This window comes from Globicephala melas, chromosome 19 (genome assembly GCF_963455315.2).
Source record: "Globicephala melas chromosome 19, mGloMel1.2, whole genome shotgun sequence".
Lineage (NCBI taxonomy): Eukaryota > Metazoa > Chordata > Mammalia > Artiodactyla > Delphinidae > Globicephala > Globicephala melas.
In genome coordinates this window covers 7,182,171-7,204,184 of record NC_083332.1, presented here as the reverse complement: position 1 = coordinate 7,204,184, position 22,014 = coordinate 7,182,171, and the positions used below count along the sequence as shown (strand labels likewise).

Sequence of the window (22,014 nt, the reverse complement as noted above, 5' to 3'; positions counted from 1 at the left end):
AATAGAAGCACCGTATGCTCCAGCAATGCCACTCCTGGGTATATATCTAAAGGAAATGAAGTCAGTATCTTGAAGAAATATCTTTTCACTCATGTTCATTGCAGCATTATTCACAATAGCCAAGATATGGAAGCAAATGTCCTTCAACAGATGAATAGATCAAGAAAATGTGATACATCCCTAACCCTAACTTTAATATATATATCACAATGGAATATTATTCAGCCATCAAAAAGAAAATTCTGCCATTTGGGACAACATGGATGAACCTGCAGTGGGGGGAGGGGGAGGGGGAGGTGGCATTCTGCTAGGTGAAAGAAGCCAGAGAAAGAAAAATACTGGTACCATTTTACCATGTAAAATCTTTTTAAAAAAAAAATTTTTTTTTTTTAAAAAATTTTAAAGGCCAATTTCATAGAAACAGAAACAGATTGTAGAATGGTGGTTGCCAGGGGCTGGGGAGTGGGGAAAATGGGGAGACACAGGTCTAAGAGTATAAACATTCAGTTATAAGAGGAATAAGTTCTGATCAGAAGATCTAACGTACAGCATGACAATTATAGTTAATAATACAGTTTTGTGTGCTGGAAAGTTGCTGAGAGTAGATCTTGAGTGTTCTCACCATACACACACTAAGTTTACTATGTGAAGTGATGAATATGTTAATTAGCTTGAGCCTGGCAATCATTCCACTACATACATATAGGTATATATGTATGTACATATATACATATAAAATCATCATTCTGTACACTTTAAATATGTATAATTATACTTGTCAGTTATTCCTCAGTAAAGTTGGAGGAAAAAAGAAAGCCCCGAGTCAAAAATCAGAATACTATTAATATGAATTGATTTTTGATGACATTAATAACAAATAATTACATTTGGACACTTAAAAAAAAAAGTGGATGAGATCGCTCAGAAGAAAGAGAGGGTACTGGGTCTCTAAGAAGGTCTGGTTTTCCAGGGCCTGGGTGGATGTCAAGATGGTAGGAGCATCCATGATGTTAAAAATCCATGAGGCGTTTAGGACTTGACAAAATTGAGGAGCCTGCAGGGCATCAGGGGAGACCTCAAAGGCTGCTGGCTGCAGGGCTCGGGCCTAGAGAATCAGGTACTGCACACCCGGATCTAATGGCCAAGGTCCTGGGCTCAATCCTGACTCCCGTGGGGCCTGCCCCTCTAGGGGCCTCACTGCAGAAGCAGGAAGTACTGCCTGAGGCTCAGCTTCCGCTCTGGGTGTTCTGGTACCGCCAAGTCACCCCCTCACACTGGGGACCTTCCCACTTGGGACCTGCAGCACTTTCACTTCCCCCAGGTGCGCAGCCCCTGGCCCAGCACGTGGGAGGACCTTGGTCTACACTTGTTGCCAAGAACAGGATGCAGACTCCGAGAGAGGGGCAATGTCGGGAAGGTGGGGGAAGGGGGTAGATGAACAGAGAAAGAAGGGCAGGCACATAGATAAGGGGCCAGAAACCAGACAGGGAAAGGATAGAGACCTGGGGCGGAAGGGGACAGAGACCCAGAGGTAAAGAGAGGATAAAGATCCAGAGAGAAAAGAACAGAGACCGAGAGAGAGGAGGACAAGAAACTGGGAGGGCCAGGAAGCGGGGACAGAGATGAATGCAGAGATGGCAGAGCTTTGCAGGCGGTGAGGTCAGAGTGTCTGTGAGGTCGGCGGCTGTCCAGGGCCGGCCTGGGGTCCTGGTGCCCAGAGTAGGTGGGTGCAAGTAGATCAGGATTCCCTGCGCGTCCCCCAGCCTGAGCCATGGAGACCTGGGAAGAACTGCCTGGTGTGTCCTCGGTGCCCACCAATTCCAAGGCCCCTCAGGTACTGGTGTGTGCATCCCAGTGGGGCAGGTGAGGGAGATGGGGACAGAGACACAGAAGAAAGTCACCTCGCATGTAAAGGGAGGGGGTGGGGCTCTGCCCCTGGAACTTCCTCTTTCTCTGAGTTCTTCCTTTCTCTTCTCTCTCGGCCTCTCCCTATCTCTCTCTCAGGCCTGCGTCCCCCTACTGCCACCACCCCTTCTGTCCTGTCCCTCCCACTGTTCTCTCACACCTCTAGGAGAAGATGTCAGCCCAGGACAGCTGCCTCAGCCTCATCAAGTACCTCCTCTTCGTTTTCAACCTCTTCTTCTTCGTGAGTTGCCTCCCGGCTCCCCAGCCCAGGCCCCAGCCCCTGCCGCAGCTGCCCAATCTCAAACCCCCCTTCGCCCACCGGCCATGCTCTCCTCTCCTCTCCCCAGGTCCTAGGCAGCCTTATTTTCTGCTTCGGCATCTGGATACTCATCGACAAGACCAGCTTCGTGTCCTTTGTGGGTAAGGGAGCTGGGGCAGTCCGGGTGGGCCTTCCTGGAGCAGGCATGAACTGGGCTCCCTTCCAAGGACCTCCTGTGGTCTCCCTCAACCCAGGGAGGCCCATGGTGCCCAATTCCCTGTTCTGATCGCAGGCTTTGCTCCACCACTTTCTACTGCCATAACTCTCCGAGCCTCAGCTTCTTCCTCTGGCAAATGAGTTGTGCATACCAGTAATAATAATGGCCATTTCTCAGACACTTCCTAGGTGTCAGATCTTGGGCAGAGGCTCATCAGATTCTCCCATAAATCTTCCCTCTCTTGAGGCTCAGAGAGGGGAAGACACTTACTGGATGTCACACAGCAAGGAAGTAAAAGAACAGATCAAGACTAATAATAATTGTAGGAAAATAACAATGGGGTAATAGTCAAAATCCTAATGGCTCATATATAATGTGTTCGCCCTGTGTAGAGGACCAGTTGAACACATGCCTCCCATGTGTTGCTCAAAACAACCCTAGGAAATAGATAACATTATTCCCTAGGTCTCAGGGAGGTTTAGATGGCTGATCCAGTGTCACAGAACAAATGATGGGGCTGAAACTATTGGGGGTGGGTAGGAGCTGACGGAGGAAAGAGAGACTGAGAACAAGAGGGAAAGACAGAGACCAGGAAGAAAGAGGGACAGAGATCTAGAAAGAAGGGAACAGAGATCCAAAGAGAGAGAGGGACAGAGACCCACAGAGAGAGGTGGAGAGAATCCCAGAAGAAAAGGGATAGAGAGATTCAGGGTGGGACAGGGACAGAAACCCAGAGAAAAGGATGCCAGGAGCCCAGGAAGAGGTCCCCCAGGTTACTGTCCCCCGCTTGGGTGGTGTGTGGGTATGGAATGGGGCTGCCTGGAGCTGTGCACATGGAGCCAAACGTCACTGCCTCTCACCTCCCCCAGGCTTGTCCTTCATGCCCTTGCAGATCTGGTCCAAGGCCCTGGCCATCTCAGGAATCCTCACCATGGGCCTTGCCCTCCTGGGCTGTGTGGGGGCCCTGAAGGAGTTCCGCTGCCTCCTGGGCCTGGTGAGTGCCCCTTCCCCCCTCCATCCCTAGGCTCATTCACATCTTGCCCTCAAATAGAGCCCTGGCAGCTCCTTCATCCTGCGGAGGGATTCAGCCTGACCTCTCCACTCTGCCTCTCCCCAGTATTTTGGGACACTGCTGCTCCTGTTTGCCACACAGATCACCCTGGGAATCCTCATCTCCACTCAGAAGGTCCAGGTGAGTTCCCCTTCTCCCCCCGCCAACCCCAGCTAGTGGGTGGTAGAAAGAGACAGAAACAAAGGCAGACAGGGGCTAACATAGACAAAGAGAAATAACAGAGATAGAGAAGACAGAAAGAAACAGAGATACGGAAAGACAGAGACAGATGCAGAGACTAGCAGAGAGACACAGAGAAGGAGCTAGAGACAGGGAGGGCCAGAGAGACTCACCGACACCGACAGAGGAAGAGAGACACAAATCCAAAAGGAAGCAGGAAAACAAACAAACAAACCTCAGAGAAACAGTAGGCTCCGAGAAAGAGACAGAAACCGAATGAGATCATGGGAGATAGTGGAGAAACGGAAAGACAGACGATAGAAACAGGCAGAGAGAGAGAGATTTTGAGGGATAGAGACATAGCTAGCCATTCAGCGAAAAACCGAGGCCGACCTGAAGATGCTCAGGGACTACCTGAGGCTAAGACAGCCACGGAGTGGCTGGAGTGGGTTGGGGCAGATGGCGGTGGGGAGGCAGGTGGTGGTTCATCCTCACTCTCGGCCTATCAGCTGGAGCGGAAAGTGGAGAACGTCGTGCTGAAGACGATCCAAACCTACCGCGCCCACCCGGAGGAGACGGCTGCGGAGGAGAGCTGGGACTACGTGCAGTTTCAGGTGCGTGAGGCCCCCACCCACCAGGATCCCTCCCTCTAGCTCTGGGACTCTGACGTGGCTCCGCCCACTGCCTGGAAGAGACTTGGCCCCGACGCGACCCGAGCCCCCAGCTCTAGGACCCTAAAGTAACCCTACTCACCTACTCCACCTCCAGCCGCGGCGACGTGGCCCAGTGCCCCAGCTCCCAGCTCCTGCAGTGGCTCCGCCCCCCGCCTCGACAAGACTCCACCCTCAGCCCCAAGGCCCTAGCGTGACCCCACTCCCTGCCCAATAGTGACTCTGGTTCCCAAGGGACCCGGCCCAAGTGAGACTCCATTCCCTGGTCACTCACATGACCCCGCCCTCCCAACCATTTGTCCCCTCCCTGAGGCCGAATTGTACTGCCTATCCACTCTTCAGTCCACAGCACGATTCTGCAGTTCCTCCCCCGGGCCCCATGACCCCTACCCCCGTGACTTGTCTCTCCCAACCTCATGTTCGCCTAATGTCTCCTGGCCCTGCCATGACCCCAGCCCAGCTCACAGTCCCCCACCCTGCACCCACCACTTAGCCCTCTACTCCCCAGTATGACCTCATACCCATCACCCAGTCCCCTGATCCCCCAAAGCATCTTGCATCCCTCCAGCCCCTGTTCCTCTGACTCTTGTCCCTCTCCTAGCTGCGCTGCTGCGGCTGGAAATCTCCTGAGGACTGGTTCCGTATCCCCAGCCTGAGGAGCAACGAATCGAGAGGGCATCGCGTGCCCTGCTCCTGCTATAACTCATCGGCGACCAACGACTCCGCAATCTTCGATAAGATCTCCTTCCCTCAGTTCAGCGGGCTCGGACAACTGGCGCGGCCCCGACACAATGCAGACATTTGCTTGGTCCCCGCGAACAGCTACATCTACCGTGAGGTGGGGAGGATTTGGAGCGCAGGACGTGGGAGGGACCTGACAGGGTGGAGCTACGAGAAAGGGAGGTACTACAAGAGGGGCAGAGCTCCAAGGGGCGGGGTCTTTTGAAGGGTGGGGCCTAAAGAAAAGGCCTAGGCGAAAGGGCAGGATCTGGAACGCTGATGCCTGGGGAGGGGGAAGGCTTGGACCGTCCGAAGCGGAGAGACTAGAGAACCCTGATAACTAGGGAAGGGGGGCGGTACCTGAAAGAAGGGTTAGGGCTGGGCGGAGGAGAACAGTGGGCCCAGGCTTGAGGGCGAATCCCCCAAAGAACCCTACCTGTAACCTCTCCCCTATATCCCCAGGGCTGCGCACAGAGCCTCCAGAAGTGGTTGCACAACAACCTCATCTCCATAGTGGGCATTTGTCTCGGCGTGGGTCTACTTGAGGTAATCTGGTCCCGCCCCCACTCGCGATTGGTCTAGATGGCCCCGCCCCAAATTGCGCGTCCAACCATTCTCTCAGGGAAAGGCTCATGCGTGGTACAGCGTCAGCCAATCCAGGCCCTCCTGAGGCTCCACCTGGGACGAGGGAGGAGACCTAGCCTCTGTGAGCCCTGATTGGTTGCGCGGAGGGAGCAGGCGTTCCCACCCTTCCTCGCGAGGCTCCCATTGGTCCTCCTTGGCATATCATCCTCCTGCTATTGGCCGCAATATCCCTCCCCTTTCCCCTCAGGTGAGTATGGCGAGGCTGGGCCTGCTACTACCACGCAGCATGCTCCACCGGGAACGCCAGCCGCAGGTTCGAACTGCGGGCCCGGCCCGAGCACCGATGGCAGCGGCAGGCGCTATGGTGTGCTGAGCAGCAGCGGGCGTAGCGGCAGTCTGTGGGTTGGCTGGGGCATGGCGGTGCCTGCCCTAACTGGGGGGACAAGGCCCCGCAGGGTAAGCTGCCCATGGCTCTGGGGCCCTGGCCCCTTTGGGATCAAGACGAGGAACAACCTGAGATCGGGAGTGTAGGCGCGGAGATGGAGGCCGAGATGGAATTAGAGGCCGAGACGGAGGGCGAGATAGATAAGCCTCCGGAATAAAGGACTTTGGGCTTTCTCCGGATCACGCGGCTTCTCAGACTCTAGACCTATGCTAGACGCAGCTGGATTCCCTCTACCCCACCCTATTCCTTCCTGCTTCAACTCCGCTCCCACCCCTCCCCGGCCCGCCCTTTGGTGTCCTACCCAATGACCTCTAGCCCTTTTACCCTTAATTCCGCCATATTCTCCAAACTCCCGTCCCTGACAGTCTTTCACGACCAGGCCCAGTTCTCCCTGTAGTCCCGCCCATCTCCTACCTACTCCCTTCTCCACACCTCCCATGACGCAGCCCCGCCCAACTCGCGGGCCCTTATTTTCTTCCCCTGGCCCCATCCCCTAGGTTTTTTCCCTGGGGACCCCCAACTCTCCCCGGCACCCCCTCGACCTCTCTGACCGCGTCTCCTTTCTCTATAGCTCAGCTTCATGACGCTCTCCATATTCCTGTGCAGAAACCTGGACCACGTCTACGATCGGCTCGCTCGGTACCGATAGGCCCCGACCTTCCCGAAGCCCTGCCCCGCCCCCCTCAAGTGCCCTGGGCATTTAGTTCCCTGTCGCCTGTAAATATTTGTTTAATCCCCAGCTGGTCCCAGCCATTGAGCCCTCATTCCCCTCGGGGACCCAGAGGTCTGCCTGACCCGCTGTTGTCACCTCTCCCGGGGGACCTGGGGTTTCCGGCCACCAGCTTCCTGCCCCTAAAGACACCTCATTTCTTTGCCTCTTCTGTCGGCCTACCACCTCCCACTAGATTATTTTTAGCCCAAACGCCAAATAAATCCCCTGCGTTTTGGTAAAATAGCTTTATCCTCTGTCAAAACACAAACCAACACACTTTGGGGGGAGGGGAGGAGAAGGAGGCAACACAGTCTAGCCCCACGGCTCATTTAGAAGAGGACATGAGACTTAAAAGCCTCACCCCACTGCTTGCCCAGCTGAGAAAAAGTCACGACCCTAATACCCACTTATAAATATCTCTTGTTATATTAAAAAAAAAAAAAATTTCCAGGGCCCACCTCGCTCTACTCCTGCACAGAAAGGGTTAACCTTCAAAATTCAATATCAGGGTCCTGGGATGGGGCTGGTAAGGAGAGGCAGATTGGGAAGAAGGGGGGTGCTGAAAAACAGAGAGGGACAAGCCAATGTGTAACTGGGGCCCTCCAAGACCTCCACAACAGAGAAGGGGGAGGATGCCTGTCAGAGACAGAAACGAGTGCTGTCCCACCGGTTGTCTCACTCCTGTCCCCAGTGTCAAATGCTCTGGAGTGATCTGTCCTTTCAGACACCCCTGTGAGGTCCCAATATCAGGATCCATCCTTTCCCCTCAGTCCCAGCCCATTCAACTCACCACTCAGCTTTTAAGGTCCTAAGAGGGAGCAGCCCACCCCCCCCCACCCCCCCACCAAGTAAGAAACGTGAGGAACGCTGGAGGTCCTTCCTGGGAGGAGGGTATTCCGGGGGTGAGCCACTTCTGGGGTCCCCCTTCAGTCCCTGACCAGGCGGTAAATGTGGTGCTGGGCCCCCCGCTCACTGGTGGAGACCTCGAAGACATAGGCGGTGCAGAGCAGCAGTTCCTGGGTGTCTCTGTTTGTCACCACCTGCCAAGGAGGCCAGGAGAAGGGGTTTATGCTTAGAAGGGAGGGCAGGGAACACTATGCCCTGCCCGAGGAATCATGGGATACCCAAGAAAGGGATCCCCACCATGTCATGTTCCCCCAGGTAGATGGGATGCCAACATGCCAGGTTCTAGGTCTCAGGGTCAGTAGGGAGGGGCCTCACATCAGATGCTATATCACATTATAGGGTCAAGGGGGTCCCCACCACATCATACTTCCCAAAGTTAAAGGAGATTCTACCATATCATGTTCCCTGGGCTAAGGTTAGGTTCCCTGTGAAGGGGGTCCCCTAGGCTGAAGATCCACTGTGGGGTGTCCTCCAGGTCAATTTCCCTTTTATGAGGATGCTGTGGAATCCCCACCATAACAGTTCCCTGGGTAAACGGGTCCCCTAAGCTAAGGGTCAAGTGTGAGGTCCCCACTGTGTCAGTTTCCCAGGTAAAGGGTCCCTAGGCTGCGGGTCTGTTGCAGGCACTCCCCTCCATATCAGGGTCCCTGCTCAGGCCCAGCACCAGCGCATCACCTGGAGGATGGTGAAGTTCTCCAGGACACTGTTCATCATATAGCGCTCAGGCAGCTGCCGCAGCTTGTGCAGAAAATTCACCAGGTACTCACACATGGGTGAGCGCAGTAGGCGGTACACGAACCTCCCGTCCTCCAGCTGGGCACGCTCCGTCTGAACCAGGGGACAGGGAGTGGAGAGGACAGTGACTCAAGAGACACAGGGGTCACCCCAGGAATTGAATCCCACTCCACGCCACCTCTCAGATGCCACACCCACTCCCCACTGCCATCTTCCCCCCATTGCCCCATCCACAGTGACCAAAGATGGGAACCTGAGCCCTTGGGTACCCAGCTCAGGCTCACTGAGCCTGGAACTAGGGACCCCTCCAGCCCCTCAAAGCTGTGCTCTGAACCCTCAAAACCCTCCAGGCCCTCAGATACCCTCAAACCCTCCAAAGACCCTCCATGAGATCTCCAAAGTCTATTTGACCTCTGTACTTGAAAGCCCCCTCAAGCCCTCCGCAACCCCTAAGTGTGACCCTTGAACCTCCTTGCCCTACGGACTCCTCCAAATCCACAAGAACCTTTTGAATCTTAGTGACTGTAAATCTCTGTACCACACAGTATCTTTAAACCCTCAAAGTGACCTCTACACATCACTTTGGAACTCCGTATTAGCTCTAAGCCCGTGCATTAAAGAGGTTAGGACACCCCCCACCCACCATGCAGACCCCCAAAGGCCTGAGCTGTCGTGGCTCCCAGTCCATTTAGTCTGCACCCCCAAAGTGGCAGGTGGCTGGGCACTCACCCGCCCAGAGCTCCACCCCTCCAGCCTCACCTCCACCTTCTCCACCACCTGCTTGCCAAAGGAGCAGACCTTGGAGGAACAGGTGAGGGTCATGTGCTCCAGGCTCTCGTACTGGCTGCTCACTCCATAGAAGCCACCACTGCTACCGCCGGCCCCCACCTCCTCGCCACTCGGGCCCCAATTCAGGTCCGCCTGGGGATGGGGAGGCACAGGTAAGTTGGAGGGGGTGTCCCTTATCAACAGTGGGGACTCTTCTAAAGTGGGAACTGTGCTTCATGGCCTGGTGTCACCCATTGCCCTGCAGTTGCCCATCTCTTTTCCTCAACATTTAAAGTCCCCACCTCTCCATGGGCCAGTTTCTGGAGAAGACCCACCGTTCCTTCCATCAGTGTTAAACATGTCTGGGTCCCCCATGGTCCTGACCCTCTCTCCTCAGTAACTTCCCCACCAAGGAGGCCCTGGAATTCAACTTTTTCTCCTGAAACCCCCAACTCAGGTGTTCAGCCCCTTCCAAGGGCCTGGTTACTAAGGAGGCAGCTATTCCCTAGCAACCAGAGGCTCTCCCTCAGGGCCCTTCCTGACCCTGGTTGCTAAGACAAGTGGCTATTCCCTAGCAATGGGGCATGGTGAGGTCTGGGGAAGCCTGACTCCTCTCTAGAAAACTCTCCCAGGCCCTTTCAGCCAATTCTCAGGTGTCAGATCCCTTCATGACCCCAGTGGCCAACTGGAAGACAGTCCATTAGGCCAAGTGGAGCCTAATGAAGCCTAAGACCCCATCACATTTTTGGTCTGAGCCCCTTGGTCACCTTCCCAGGAGGCATCTCTCTTCCTTTTCCTAACTGTAGTTGCTGACTTGGTCAGGTCATTCTCCAGGATGGTTTAGTGCTCTCCTCAGAGGCCTGACTCCATCCATCACCCTGGCAACAGGGCCTTGTGAAGCTAAAGAAAACAGAAGGCCTTCCCGGCCACTCCCCTGCAGCCCTTCACATACTGGGCTTCTGAAGGGTTGCTCTCCAGACCTGGGACCTTGTGAGGCGTGTCTTAAGCCCTAACAATGCCTAAAACTTCAGCAGCACATCCTCAGAGCCGTCTCAGGCCGCCACATCACATACCAGAATGCTTCATAACCATGGAAGCTACGGGCTTTCCTTCTCGAAGACTACGTATATCCCTCCACAGCCCTGGTTACCACAAGAGTTAGCACCACCTAAACATTCAAATATTGATTGAACTCCTATATATAGCATCAGTCATTGTACTGGACACCACACCAAATAAGCCTAAGAAACCCTCTTATTCACAATTACATACCTGGCTCAGGGCTTATATACATTAAGTGCTCAATAAATGACTGCTAAATAAATACAGGACTTTACAAAGCCACTCCCCAGCTCCTTCAGTCCCTTCCTCAAGGCCAGACATTCTTAGCAACAGGGTCTGGTGAAATCCAGTAACGCCTCGTCCCCTCTTTAGAGACCAAACACTCCAGGATTCATTTGCTAAGGGGAAGGAGCCATTCCTTAGCAACAAGGTTTGGTGTGGTCAGGTGGGACACAGGGAAGTCTGAAATGTCACAAGCAAATCCCCAGGGCCGTATAAGTTGCGTGACTGGGTGTGGCAAAGCCTAGTGGGACCTGGGGAGGCTGGAGGTCTCCACACCTGCACTGGTCCCATCCAAAACTCCTTGGTGTTCCTTGCTGCTGAGGGGGCTGACACTCTGAGCCATGAGGACTGGTAAGGCCCAGGCTGACCTGGTAAGTCCTGAGACTCTCCGTTAGAGCCAGTGGCCTTAGCTAGGAGGCCACGTGACTTGTGAGCACTTTTGTTTTTGGTGGTGGAACTCACCCAGAACTTGACCAGGAAGAAGGCGTGGGGGGGCCCACGATCATACAGCTCCCGCAGACCACCCTTTTTCTCAGGGAATTTGTCATAGATCTGCCGGACGTCCACACTCTCGAGGGGGGGCGCTCCGGGGCTGGGGCAGTGCTGGCTGATATGTACAAACAGGTGCCTCTGGTACTGAGGAGGGACAGCCACGGGTGAGGAGTGGGAGATGGGCTGGACCCCCAGCCCTCGCTGCCCAAGCCCATCCCACACCCCGTCACCATCGCCACAGCTCCTGCTTGTTGTTCCACTGGGCCCAGCTCTCAGGCACTGTCCCCACTCCCTGCTGCCCCTTTACTCCCACAGTATCTCAGTCCCCAAGCCCTGTCCTTGCTGTCCAATTCCCTGCCCTGTCCCCTGTTCTCCATCCCCACAGCCCTGTCCTCTCCCACCCTCACCCCAGCCTTCTCCCTGGCCTCCCAGCCTCCAATCTCCTCTTCAGTTCTTCACTCACATGGCTAAAGAGCTAACCCTGGCCCTCTCCTGCTCATAATCCTCCGATGGCTCTCCAGTACCCCTAGGACAAAGCCCACACCCCCTCAACCTGACCCTGTATTGAATAGGTATTCATGGATGGATGGATGGATGGGTGGAAATCCACAGAGCCCACATCAGGACTTCCTATCTGTTCTTATTCTTATCACTTCTGTCCATACCTTGAAAATATTCCCCTTCTTCTCTTCCAATACAAATCCTCCTTCTGTCTTTCCAGGCCCAAGTCCGTCCAAATCTGCCTCTTCCTGAAAGCCTCCCTTGATCGCAATCAGATGGCATCTCTATACCCTACCTTTTCCGTGGTTCCCCATTACCCTCTAAACAAAGTCTGGGTCCCTCACTCAGCTTGGCAATGTCAGTTCCTCCAGAACCAGCACCTACCCACCTATCTGCAGCCTCACCAACTCCCACCATATTCAATTATTTGTTTCCCTGAAAACTTCATGCTGTTTCTCTGTGTCTGAAACATCCAGTTCCGCACATGGCAAATTCATCTCAGGGAAGTCTTCACTCACTCCCCAGGTATAATTACTCCTCTGTACACCCACAGAAATGTGAGCTTCCCCTATCCCAGCACATACTTGCTATTCAACAGACATCTGTCGAGAGACCTACTGTGTGCAGGCACTATTCTGGGTCCCAGGGCTACCTTACCTCATGGAGCTACCGGCAGAGACAGAAATTTTAAAAAATCATTCCATGGATAATATAACCTTCAGAGAGTGACATATGCTATGAAAAAATAAAGCATAGTAATGCTGGCAAGACTCATTTTCCATAAAGTGACTTGGGAAAGCCAATCTGAGAAGACAAGCAAAGGCCTGAATGAATGGAGGGAGAGAATGGGGATATCTGGGGAAAGGACATCCAGATGCAACGGCCCTGAACCAAGTGTGGGCCTGGCATGTTTGAGAAAGGGCATGGAGGTCAGTGTGGCAGAGCAGAGTAAACAAGGGTGAGAGGGCAGGAGGTAAGATCAGAACAGGAATGAGGGTCAGATCAACCAGAGCTTTGTAGGCAACTGAAAGGACTTTAGCTTTTGTTCCAAGTGAGATGGGAGGGTTTTAACCTCATCTGACTTGGGTTTTACCAGGACCACGGTATACAGCAACTGGCGTTTAGGTCACTATGGCAGAGACTCTGTGTTCACAAATCCCAGTTCCTTTTCACACAGCTAAACTACATTTCCCAGGCTCCTTTGCAGTTAGGTGTGATCACATGACTAAGTTCTGGCCAATGGGGTGTGAGCAGACCTAATAGTTGCCACTTACAAGCCAGATTCATAAAACCTGCATAAGTCTTGACTCTCTGCCTTCCACCATCTGCCAGCCAGATGCAGAGCATCCAGCAGCATCTTCTGAAGCCCTAGAAAATGGCAGAGCCGCAAAATGGAAGAAGCCTGGATTCCCCAAATCACTGTGTGGAAGGCTCCTACCAACCAGCCACACTGAAATGTTAATGAGTGAGAAACGTCTATGTTGTTCAGTCCCTGAGGGTTGGGAGTTATTTCTTCTAACAGTCAGTCCACTCTGACTAATATGGCATCTGTCTCCATCCTAGGCCAGGAAAGCTGGCACCTAGAAACAGATTTTCTTCTCCAGGTTCCCAGTATCCACCCCAAAGCCTGGCACACAGTAGGCACTCAAAAATGTTTACTGAATGAATGAACAATGTCTTGGATGATTTCTCTGGCCTTTCCAATCCATGACCCCATGACCTTCCACTTCCTTTATTCTAGTAGTTCTCAAAGTGTGGCCCCTGCACCAGCAGCATCAACATCACCTGCGAGCTTGTTAGAAATGCAAGTTCTCAGATCCTACACCAGAACAACTGAATCAGAAATTCCAAGGGTGGGCCTAGCAATCTGTGTTTTAACAAGCCCTCCATGTTATTCTGACACATGCTAAAATTTGAGAACCCCTGCTTTATGCTTTCCCTTCCTATAACCCCCTTCATTCCAAAACTCCCCAGTGACTATCCCAAAATTTCACTCACAGAGTCAGCTGCATCCGGAGGTTCCACAAAGGCTGAGAACTCTACCAGCTGCAACCGAGCAGTGCCCAGAGCCCGAGCCTGCCAGGCTGGGGGTGATGGGGCAGGTGGGGGCAAAGCAGGAGGTGAGAGGGCTTGGGGGGGCTCGTACCCTAGAGAGAGAAGAACAAACAATAATAATTGCTAACATTTATTGAATATATCAAGCACTGTTCTCTCTTGCCTGCCTCCACTTAGAAGCTGAAAAAGCTAAATACTCACTTTCCCAGCCTCCCTTGCAGCTAGAGGTGGCCATGTGACACAGTCCTGGCCAATGAGACGTTAGGGGAAATCTGCTGGGGGGCTTCTGGGAAGGAGTTTCTTCCTGAATGAAAAAGACAGAACTTTGGGAGGAGAAAGCTTTTGGCTCTGGCCAAGTCCTGCTTGGAATGTGTTGCCTGGAGTCACAACAGCCATCTTGGGATAATAAAACAGAGGCCAAGAGACCTATAGAGATGCCAGTTCTGGTATTGCTGAGCTGCTGAACCAGAACAGGAGCAGCCCACCTCCAGATTTTTTGTTATGTGGAATCATTAAAGCCTTTACTATTTAAGGCACTGTTAATTTGGATATTCTGTAACTTGCAGCCAAAAACATTCCCAATTGATGAATCTATGGAAACTGAGAGCTCTCTTTCACCAATGTGAGTACTTAGGACCACATCAGCATGGACTTCTGGAAGCCATCTTTGCTACCAGGTGGGCAGAGCCTGCCTGGGAATGAAGCCACCACAGAGGAAAGCAGACCCAAGCAAGTCCTGATGCTACCATTTGAGTCCCTGGATCCAGCCATGCCTGAAGCCATAACTCCTGAAATAACAGTTACCTGAACCAATGAATTCCCCCCCCCTTTTTTTTTTGGTCATCTAGCTTGATTTGGGTTTCTGTCATGTGCAGCTAAAGAATCTTGATTAATATATCAATATCCCTGATGTCCTTTAGGTCAGCAAGTGACAGACCATAAACCCAGTAGATCTGGCTACAGAGGCCAGGCTCTTAACCACTATAAATTCTGTGACTCATCTTTCCATACCCCCACAGGCCCTGCCTGAGAGCTGGATCTCAGTAAGAATGTATCCCCTGATCAATGGAAGGTTGAAGGAAAGACAATCAGGGCTGAGAAGAGAGAGGGGAAAACAAGAGAGGGTGCGGAACAGGCTCTTACCTGGGAGGTCAGTAGATGGAGGAGTCAGTGACAAGGAGAACGGTGTCTGCGAGAATGGCTTCACACTGAGGGAGAAAGGAAACTGGGGGTCAGTAAGAAGGAAAGATGCTAATCGTACCATCTAACATTTACTGAGGGGCCATGACAAGCCAGACCCTGTGCAAGTACATTATGGGCACCATTTCATTGAAGCCTCAACTATACTTCAATAAAATAAATGTTTAAAAAATAAAATAAAATAAAGCAGGGCTGTCCAATAGAATTTTCTGCGATGATGGAAATGTTCTGTATCTGTGCCATCCAATACAGTAGCCACCGGCCACATGTGCCTACTGAGCACATGACCTGTGACTACTGAGTATGAATGTGGCTAGGATATTTGAGGAACTGAATTCTTTTTTTTGGCCATGCTGAGTGGCTTGCGGGATCTTCCCAACCAGGGGTTGAACCCGGTCCACAGCAGTGAAAGTGCCGAGTCCTAACCACTCTACCACCAGGGAATTCCCAAGGAAGTGAATTCTTATTTAATTTTAATTAACTTAAATTTCAATAACCACATGTGGCTAGTGACTGCAGTATTCGACAACAAGGCTCTAGAAGCCAATAACCTATGGGTAGCCCAGGAGATAGTGGTGAGGAGACTGAGATGTCAGAGGGCAGGCAGAGGCCAAGTGTCAAAAGATCAGGATCAGAAAGACACAAACTCCATGGACATTTAGACCTGAACCCGCAGAAACCATAACCTAGTACTTGCCATCCCAGTTCTGAAATCTAAACCCCAATACCCTACCCTCTTACCCATTAGGGCCACTGCTCAAATGCCACCTCCTCAGAGAGGCCTCTCATGACCCCTGTCTAAAAAGAGGATATATACCCTGCTTTATTTCCCACATTTATTCTTTTCTTATTAATGCTTATTTATTTATCTATATGTTTATTGTCTGCCTCCTCCCCTCTCCAAGTATATAAGCTCCACGAAAGCAGGAATTCTAATTTGTTCAATGCTGGGTCCCCAATACAAAAAGAGTACCAGGCACTTCGTAGGTGCTCAATAAACATCTGACTGACCAGCCAATGGCTTAATACTTCTCTCAGTTTCTGGAACTCCCCAAACTTTCACACCTCAGGGCCTTGGCACATGCTGTTTTCTCTACCTAAAATATTCCCAACCCCGTTATATACCTTACTAAGTCCTACTTGGCCTTCAGTGTTACCTCCTCAGAAAAACCCCCAGAACTCTCTCCGTCACCCAAGAACTTGTTTTGATTCTCCACACTACGGCACACACTTCAATTTTGTGTTTATTTAGGTGATGATTTAATTAACATTCGTTGCCCCCATTTGACTATCAGCTCCATAAAAGGTGGGACCCCGATGCCCAGTGCGATGGTTGCTGAACCACCCCTCCTTCCAGCCCAACCCTCTCCCCTGCAAACCTGTAGTTCCTTCAGCCCCCAGGGACTTGTTCTGACCCTTTCCTGTGTCCCCATCCAGCAGCACCTCCCCAGCAAACTTCCTTCTCTCCCAGCCTGGATCCACGGCCACCTCCATGGGCTGAAAACTCCATTTCCCATGAGCCTCTGGGGCCCTTTCTATCTTCTAGGCTTAAAACATATCCTGTCACCCTCAAGGCTCTCTCAGAGCTGAAAAGGGGCCCATTTTCTTCCTTCCGACTCTGAGAGAAGATAAAGAGCCCTGCTCTACCCTCAGGCCCAAGAACCACCTTTATGGGATAAGAACAAGCCTTTCCCATGAGCCTCTGGGGCCCAGACAATCTCAGTGGGAGGTCATTATCCCCATGGGCATCCTACAGGCCCCCTCACATTCATCACATCAATCCCATGCTGAGCTTATTTCCTCCTCAAATCCACTCCTTCCCCAGGTTGCACATTTCTGGATGGTCCCACCAACCCCAGTCACCAGCCAGACCCCAAGCACTCCCCTTGCCTCGTCCCTCCTTCTCAGTCCATCAGGCCCCAGCCCCATCCCTCCTTCTCCTCTCTTCCCCATCCCCTCCTCACTATCCCAGCTCAGACCTAGTCTTCTTCTCCGGATCACTGCCCCAGCCTCCTCCCTGGGATTCAAATTCAGATAGCCTGACTCCAGAATCTATGCTCACAAAAGAGTTGGGAGCTGGAAGATGGAGTGAGAGAGGGCTGGACGTGGGGGGAGGGGGAGTAGGTGCTGAGCCAAAATAGGAAGTACTTACTCTGGAACATTCCAGGGGGGCCCAGAACCCCCCGACCAAAACTGGAAAAGCTCTGGGGTCTGAAGAGACAAAGAAGGGGGCTCAATCAATTTCCTGTTGAAACTGCAACCCCACCGCTCCAGCCCTGAACCCCACAATCCCCAACCCAGGCCACCTGAGGACCGGTGGGACCAAGTTTGGCCTGCAGGGAAGGTGCTGAGATGAGCTGGGCTGAGGACATGGTGGCCATTGTCTGGAAAGCCTTGTCCTTGGAAACCTGGTCCTGGAGGAAATGTTGGAGGTCCATGTTAGTGGGAAGTCCCAGTCGACACAGGAAGGGTGGGACAATGACATGGCAGGGCAAGCCCGCAGAGATGCAGAGCCAAGGCGAAGGGTTGGGTGAGGGTCCAATCCCTCTCACTACAGCCCCCCGCCCCTCCTGGCCTCCTCAGGAATGTCTGGGAAAGGGAGAGGGTGGGAGGATGCGTAAGGGGACTTACCACATTCAGGGCCTGCCCATGGGGGTGGGTGAGGGTGCCAAAGGAAGAAAGAAAACACGACTTAGGAAATGAGGCCTGGACTGCCCCACTCCACCTTCCTGCCCTCCCAATCCCTATAGTCCAGCCACCCTGAGCTGAGCGATGGAAGGAAGGGGGAGCAAGGGATGAATATAGAACAGAAAGTAGAGAAAGCCAGGCCTAGAGGAGGAAAGGGGTTCCCAGGCCCAGAATAAAAGACAGCAATGAGGGTTTCTAGGTTCAGAAAGAGCCGGAAGTGGAGGTTTCCGAATACACAGGCAACAGGAAATGAGACTTTTAAACCCAGAGAGAAGAGATGGTGAAGGTTTCCCAGCCCAGAAAGGAGGGGGACAGTGAGATCCACAAAAGACCAAAGATTGGGAGTGAAGGTTTTCAGACTTAAAGAAAAAGGATGGGGAGGCTTCTGGGCACAAAAAGAACAGGAAGTAGTGGTCCCCAAGTCCTAAGGAAGAGGCAGAAAAGACCCCATACTCAGAGGAGTAGAAAATGAAGGTCTCAGGCCAAGATGGAACAGGAAATCCAGAGGATGCAAAAAAGAAAAGGGATATGAACATCTCCAAAAGGAAATGAAGATTTCTGGGCACAGAAAATGCAGGCAGGCAACATGGAAAGATGAACCAGAAGGAGACAAAGAGGAGATCCTCACAGCATAAGAGGGAGAAGGCAGTGAGGGGAGGGGAGGAGAGGAGAGGGAGGGTGAAGACAGCAGTAGTCAAAGGACAGGCCCAACGACCCATCCTTCTTGCCTGTCCTAAGCTAAATCTCGGTCCCCCTCTCTCTATGACACTCTTCCTACCCAGGGTCTCTATTCACCCCCTTGCTGGGCCACTAAGCCCCACCTTGGGTCTCTGTTCCCCTCATCTGTCTACCTCTGTGTGACTCTGTCCCCATCTCCGGGTCTCTGTCCCCCACCCTGGGTCTCTCCCTCTTTCTCTGGACCTCTGTTGCCCTCTCTCTCTGGGTCTCTGTCCCCCTCTCTCTGGGTCCCTATCCTCCTCTCTCTGGGTCCCTATCCCTCCTCTCAAGGTCTCTGCCTCCCTCTCAGGGTGTCTGCCACGGTCCTTTGACCTCTACCTTGAGCTTGGACTGGATTTCCCTCGATTTCCTTCGGGCCAAAACCTGGATATGACTAGAGACCTGAAGGGAGTGACAAAGAAGCAGATTCAGGCCACAGCCACTCACCCCTTGCGTCCCGTACCCCTTCCCTCCCTCCAGGTGTCCCATGGAGCTGCTGAAACACGAAAGATAACAAATACATAGAAAGTGCCAGCTGTCTTGGAGCGTAAGAACACAGATGTGTCCATAAAGGCTATTCTTTTCTCAATAACACTACTGATCATCCCAAGACCCAGCAAATCCGGGTCTTATTTCTCTTCCCCATCCTTTTCTCTCTGGCTCTTCTGGTCTGTCTTACCCTCTAGTTCTCATGCAACTGCTAAGAGAACTACACCACAATAGGCACAGTTAGAGTGTACTAACAAAGGGGCCAAAAGGAAAGGCAAAAACACACGAACAAGCCTCTCCTCTAATGTGAATCTGCTGGTAGGCTGACCCTGACAAGACAAGCCCACTCCAAACAGAAGCCCACAAGGCAGTCCTGAGACCTGTTTGCGAGTTCGAGTCTTCCCTGTTCTCAGCTTGATGTAGCGGGCAATCAGTTCATTCCGACCTGAAAAGTCAAAGATGGAACAGAGTTAGACCTTCAGCAGAACTTCCCAACAGAGAGGACACCAGGGGAGGAGAGAGAAGCAACATTTCCCAGAGGTCCACAGCAAGCCGGGGGCTATAAGGGAGAGGAATTATGACTGCAGGCTTTGGAGCCAGGCTGCCTGGGTTCAAATCCCAGTTCCTCCACATACTGGTTCTTTGTGGCCTCAGGCAAATCATTTAGCCTTGCTGGGCCTTGGTTTCCTCATTTGTGCAAATGGTGATGCTAACTCCTACCTGAGTCATTCTGAGGATACAATGTGCTTTTATGTGAACTGTGCTTAGAGCTCCATCAGTGTTGCTTAATATTTTTATTAACCAGTGGGGGCTAAGGCAAAAGAGCGGGCTGGACTCACCATACATCTTGCCTTCATCGGACAGGATGATTTTCCGCCGGCCACAGGGTGGGTAGATGGCCAGGGCCTCCTGGAAGCTCTGCTCGATGTCTGGACTCCAGACACCCTCTGCGTCTGGGCCCCCGTCTCCCCCCGCCCCCTCACTGCCGCCAGTGCCCTCCTCGCTTCCTTCCTCACTTCCTGTCCAGCCGCTGCCATCGTCCAGGGGGGCCCCAGCCCGGGGTTCCCCCATCTGGGCCTGGAGGAACACAGAGTTCAGCAACATTCCCTTGACCCACCCAGAGGGACCTCAGAGCAGGGTGGGCTAGAAGTCCAGACTGCTGGGTCTGAGAGAGGAGGCTGGGGGCACCCAGACCCTTGGATCTGAGGGAGAAGAGGTTTGGGGATCTGGACCCCTGGGTCTGAGAAAGGAGGGGGCTGGAGGCCGAACTCCTGGATCTGAGGGAAGCAGGAGACTGGGGGCCTGGACTCCTGGGTCCTGGGGGAGAAAGGGGCTGGATTTCTGGGGAAGCTTAGGGTGAGAGCGTTCTCCTGTGTTCTCAGGGGAGCCTGGATTGTGATGAAGTCTTGAAGACCCCAGAGTAATGACTAGGGTCCAGGAGGGCTGAAAATTTGGGTGTGGATTACTGGTTTAAAGAAGACAGGAGTCAGAGCCTATTTGCAGGGAAGGGGGACGTGGGTGAGATCTTCTCAGTCCCACCCCGAGAACAGGTGCCAGGATGTGAGCAGCAGCTGCTAGAAAAGAAGGAGGGGCACAGGCCCTAGTAAGGCTGAGGGGAGATCCAGAGAGAGGGGGACAGAGACTTAGAGAGAGAGGACAGAGTCCCAGAGACAGGGAACAGAGACCCAGTGTCGGGGGGACAGAGACCCAGAGGGCAGGGGACAGAGACTCAGGGCACAAACTCAAGCCAAGACCAGGAAAGACCTACAGAACCACAGACTGGGGGACAGGGGCGCCCTGCCATCAGGAGAGTCAGAACAAAGGGCCCAGGCGTCCCCTCCCCCAGTTTCCCACAACCCCCATCAGGGGAGGGGCTGGCCAGCGAGGGCGCCTCCTCTCTGGCCCCCGGCCCCGCCCCTTCCCTCCCCTTCCTCCCCCCCTCCCCCCCGCCCCGCGGCATGGGCTCGGATCCAACTCAAGTTCCCAGTGACTTTCCGGAGGCCGGGAACAGGGGAAAACTTTTTCCAATACAGTCAGATCCCGCCTCCCTGGCGGCTCCACGTCTTCCACAGCTTTCCCAGGACCCCAGAGTCCAGGCCCCCAACCCCCTCCTTCCTCGGACCCCGGAGCTCCGGCCCAGACAGACAAAGACCCCTGGCCGAGCCCAGTGGCGCTGAGGCATTCAGGACCCCCGTAGGCCAAAATCCCAGCCCAGCTCTCCCCCATGTGGCCAGACAAAGGGACAGAGGAGCTGAGTCAGAAAGGTCCCCACTAATTTCCTGCCCCAGGCCCCAAACCTCCAAAGAGACAAGACCGAAGATCCAGAAAGCACCGTAGCCCCCCCTTCTGCCACCCAGGAGGCCTCCTTTCTCCATGAGGAGGACCAGGCGCCCACAAATGACACACACAAACCAATTCGATCAGAAACAAGCATGGGGCCCTTTCTCACTTGAAACCGATACCTCCACGGACATTCCCCCCACAGTCCCCCATCCTCACCGACTCCCAGGCGCACACTCCCAAACTCAGACCCATCAACAGACACCCCAACTCTGGCAAAAGTTCCAACTCCACACTTAGACTCAGTCACGAGCGCAAACTCGGGCCCCCCCCGGCAAAAAGAGGGCTGCAAGCAATTCAGAGACGGTCCCACAAACACCGCAATTCATAACGCATAACTTCCCACCCGAACTCACACACCCCAAAGCAGGATCCCCGACTCCCGCCGGCGCCTTCCTACCTACCTCCCGGCCTGGGGCTGGGGAGCCGCGGGCGGGCGGGGCGCTGCGAGGGAGAAAGTTGCCCGGGAGCTTTGTTTGGGAAAAGTGGGAGGGACCGGAGGGGGGGCGGGTCCGGGCGCCGGACAGCGGGAAGGGGGATCCGACGGTGACAGTCTGGGAGAGGATTTTTGCTTTGGGAAAAGACAGGTGAAGTCTAGCTGAGGCCTGGTGAGAATTTCGGGATTCTGATGCTTGGATCCCTGAGAGAGGAGGAGAATTGGGGGTCTGGACACCTGGGTCTGAGGGAGGATTGATGGGGACCAGGAAACCTGTCTGTATCTGAGAGGAGGAAACTGGGGGCCAAGATTCCTGAGTCTGGAGGAGGAATGGTCTGGGGGCCTGGACTCCTGGCTACCCTCTAGTGTAGTTTGTGTGTTGGAGATGTGGAAGTGATTGATAGGACCACAAAAGAATCCTGTTCAGCGTCAAGTATATTTTTGAGACTAGAGGTATGGGGATGGGTTTTTGATTGACTTCCACTGATTTCTTTTGATTGATTGGTTTCCTTGTGACCTCATCAGAGTTAAGGGTCGTGGGCAAGACGACTAGGAGTTTATTGGAGGTTCACCAAGGTGGAGACTCCCGCATCCACAC

The 22,014-nt window shown here is 53.2% G+C and overlaps 2 protein-coding genes across 5 annotated transcripts; one reads left to right on the top strand and one right to left on the bottom strand.

Moving 5' to 3' along the window:
• Positions 1–1,436: 1,436 nt before the first annotated feature.
• Positions 1,437–7,146, top strand: CD37 (CD37 molecule). 4 transcript variants are annotated; one of them, XM_070044361.1, is made up of 10 exons: positions 1,437–1,834; positions 2,072–2,146; positions 2,253–2,325; positions 3,251–3,375; positions 3,499–3,573; positions 4,122–4,226; positions 4,885–5,121; positions 5,466–5,549; positions 6,605–6,672; positions 6,774–7,146. In XM_070044361.1, exons 1-10 carry the CDS (start codon positions 1,772–1,774, stop codon positions 6,982–6,984), a joined length of 1,116 nt encoding a protein of 371 aa, XP_069900462.1. In that variant the 5' UTR covers positions 1,437–1,771; the 3' UTR covers positions 6,985–7,146. The 4 variants fall into 4 exon arrangements, with proteins under 4 accessions (XP_069900462.1, XP_060145743.1, XP_030729445.1 ...); XM_060289760.2 differs by lacking the exons at positions 6,605–6,672; positions 6,774–7,146 and adding an exon at positions 5,836–6,598 and having other exon boundaries at positions 1,438–1,834; XM_030873585.3 differs by having other exon boundaries at positions 1,446–1,834; positions 6,605–6,905.
• Positions 6,972–20,432, bottom strand: TEAD2 (TEA domain transcription factor 2). Its single transcript, XM_030873579.3, has 12 exons — positions 19,480–20,432; positions 19,021–19,085; positions 18,491–18,553; positions 17,378–17,389; positions 17,053–17,160; positions 16,899–16,957; positions 14,690–14,754; positions 13,490–13,638; positions 10,961–11,134; positions 9,146–9,307; positions 8,327–8,479; positions 6,972–7,785 (listed from the first exon to the last, which is right to left on the bottom strand). The coding sequence occupies exons 1-12, from the start codon at positions 19,742–19,744 to the stop codon at positions 7,672–7,674; spliced, it is 1,389 nt and encodes a 462-aa protein (XP_030729439.1). The 5' UTR covers positions 19,745–20,432; the 3' UTR covers positions 6,972–7,671.
• Between the last annotated feature and the right edge of the window lie 1,582 nt (positions 20,433–22,014).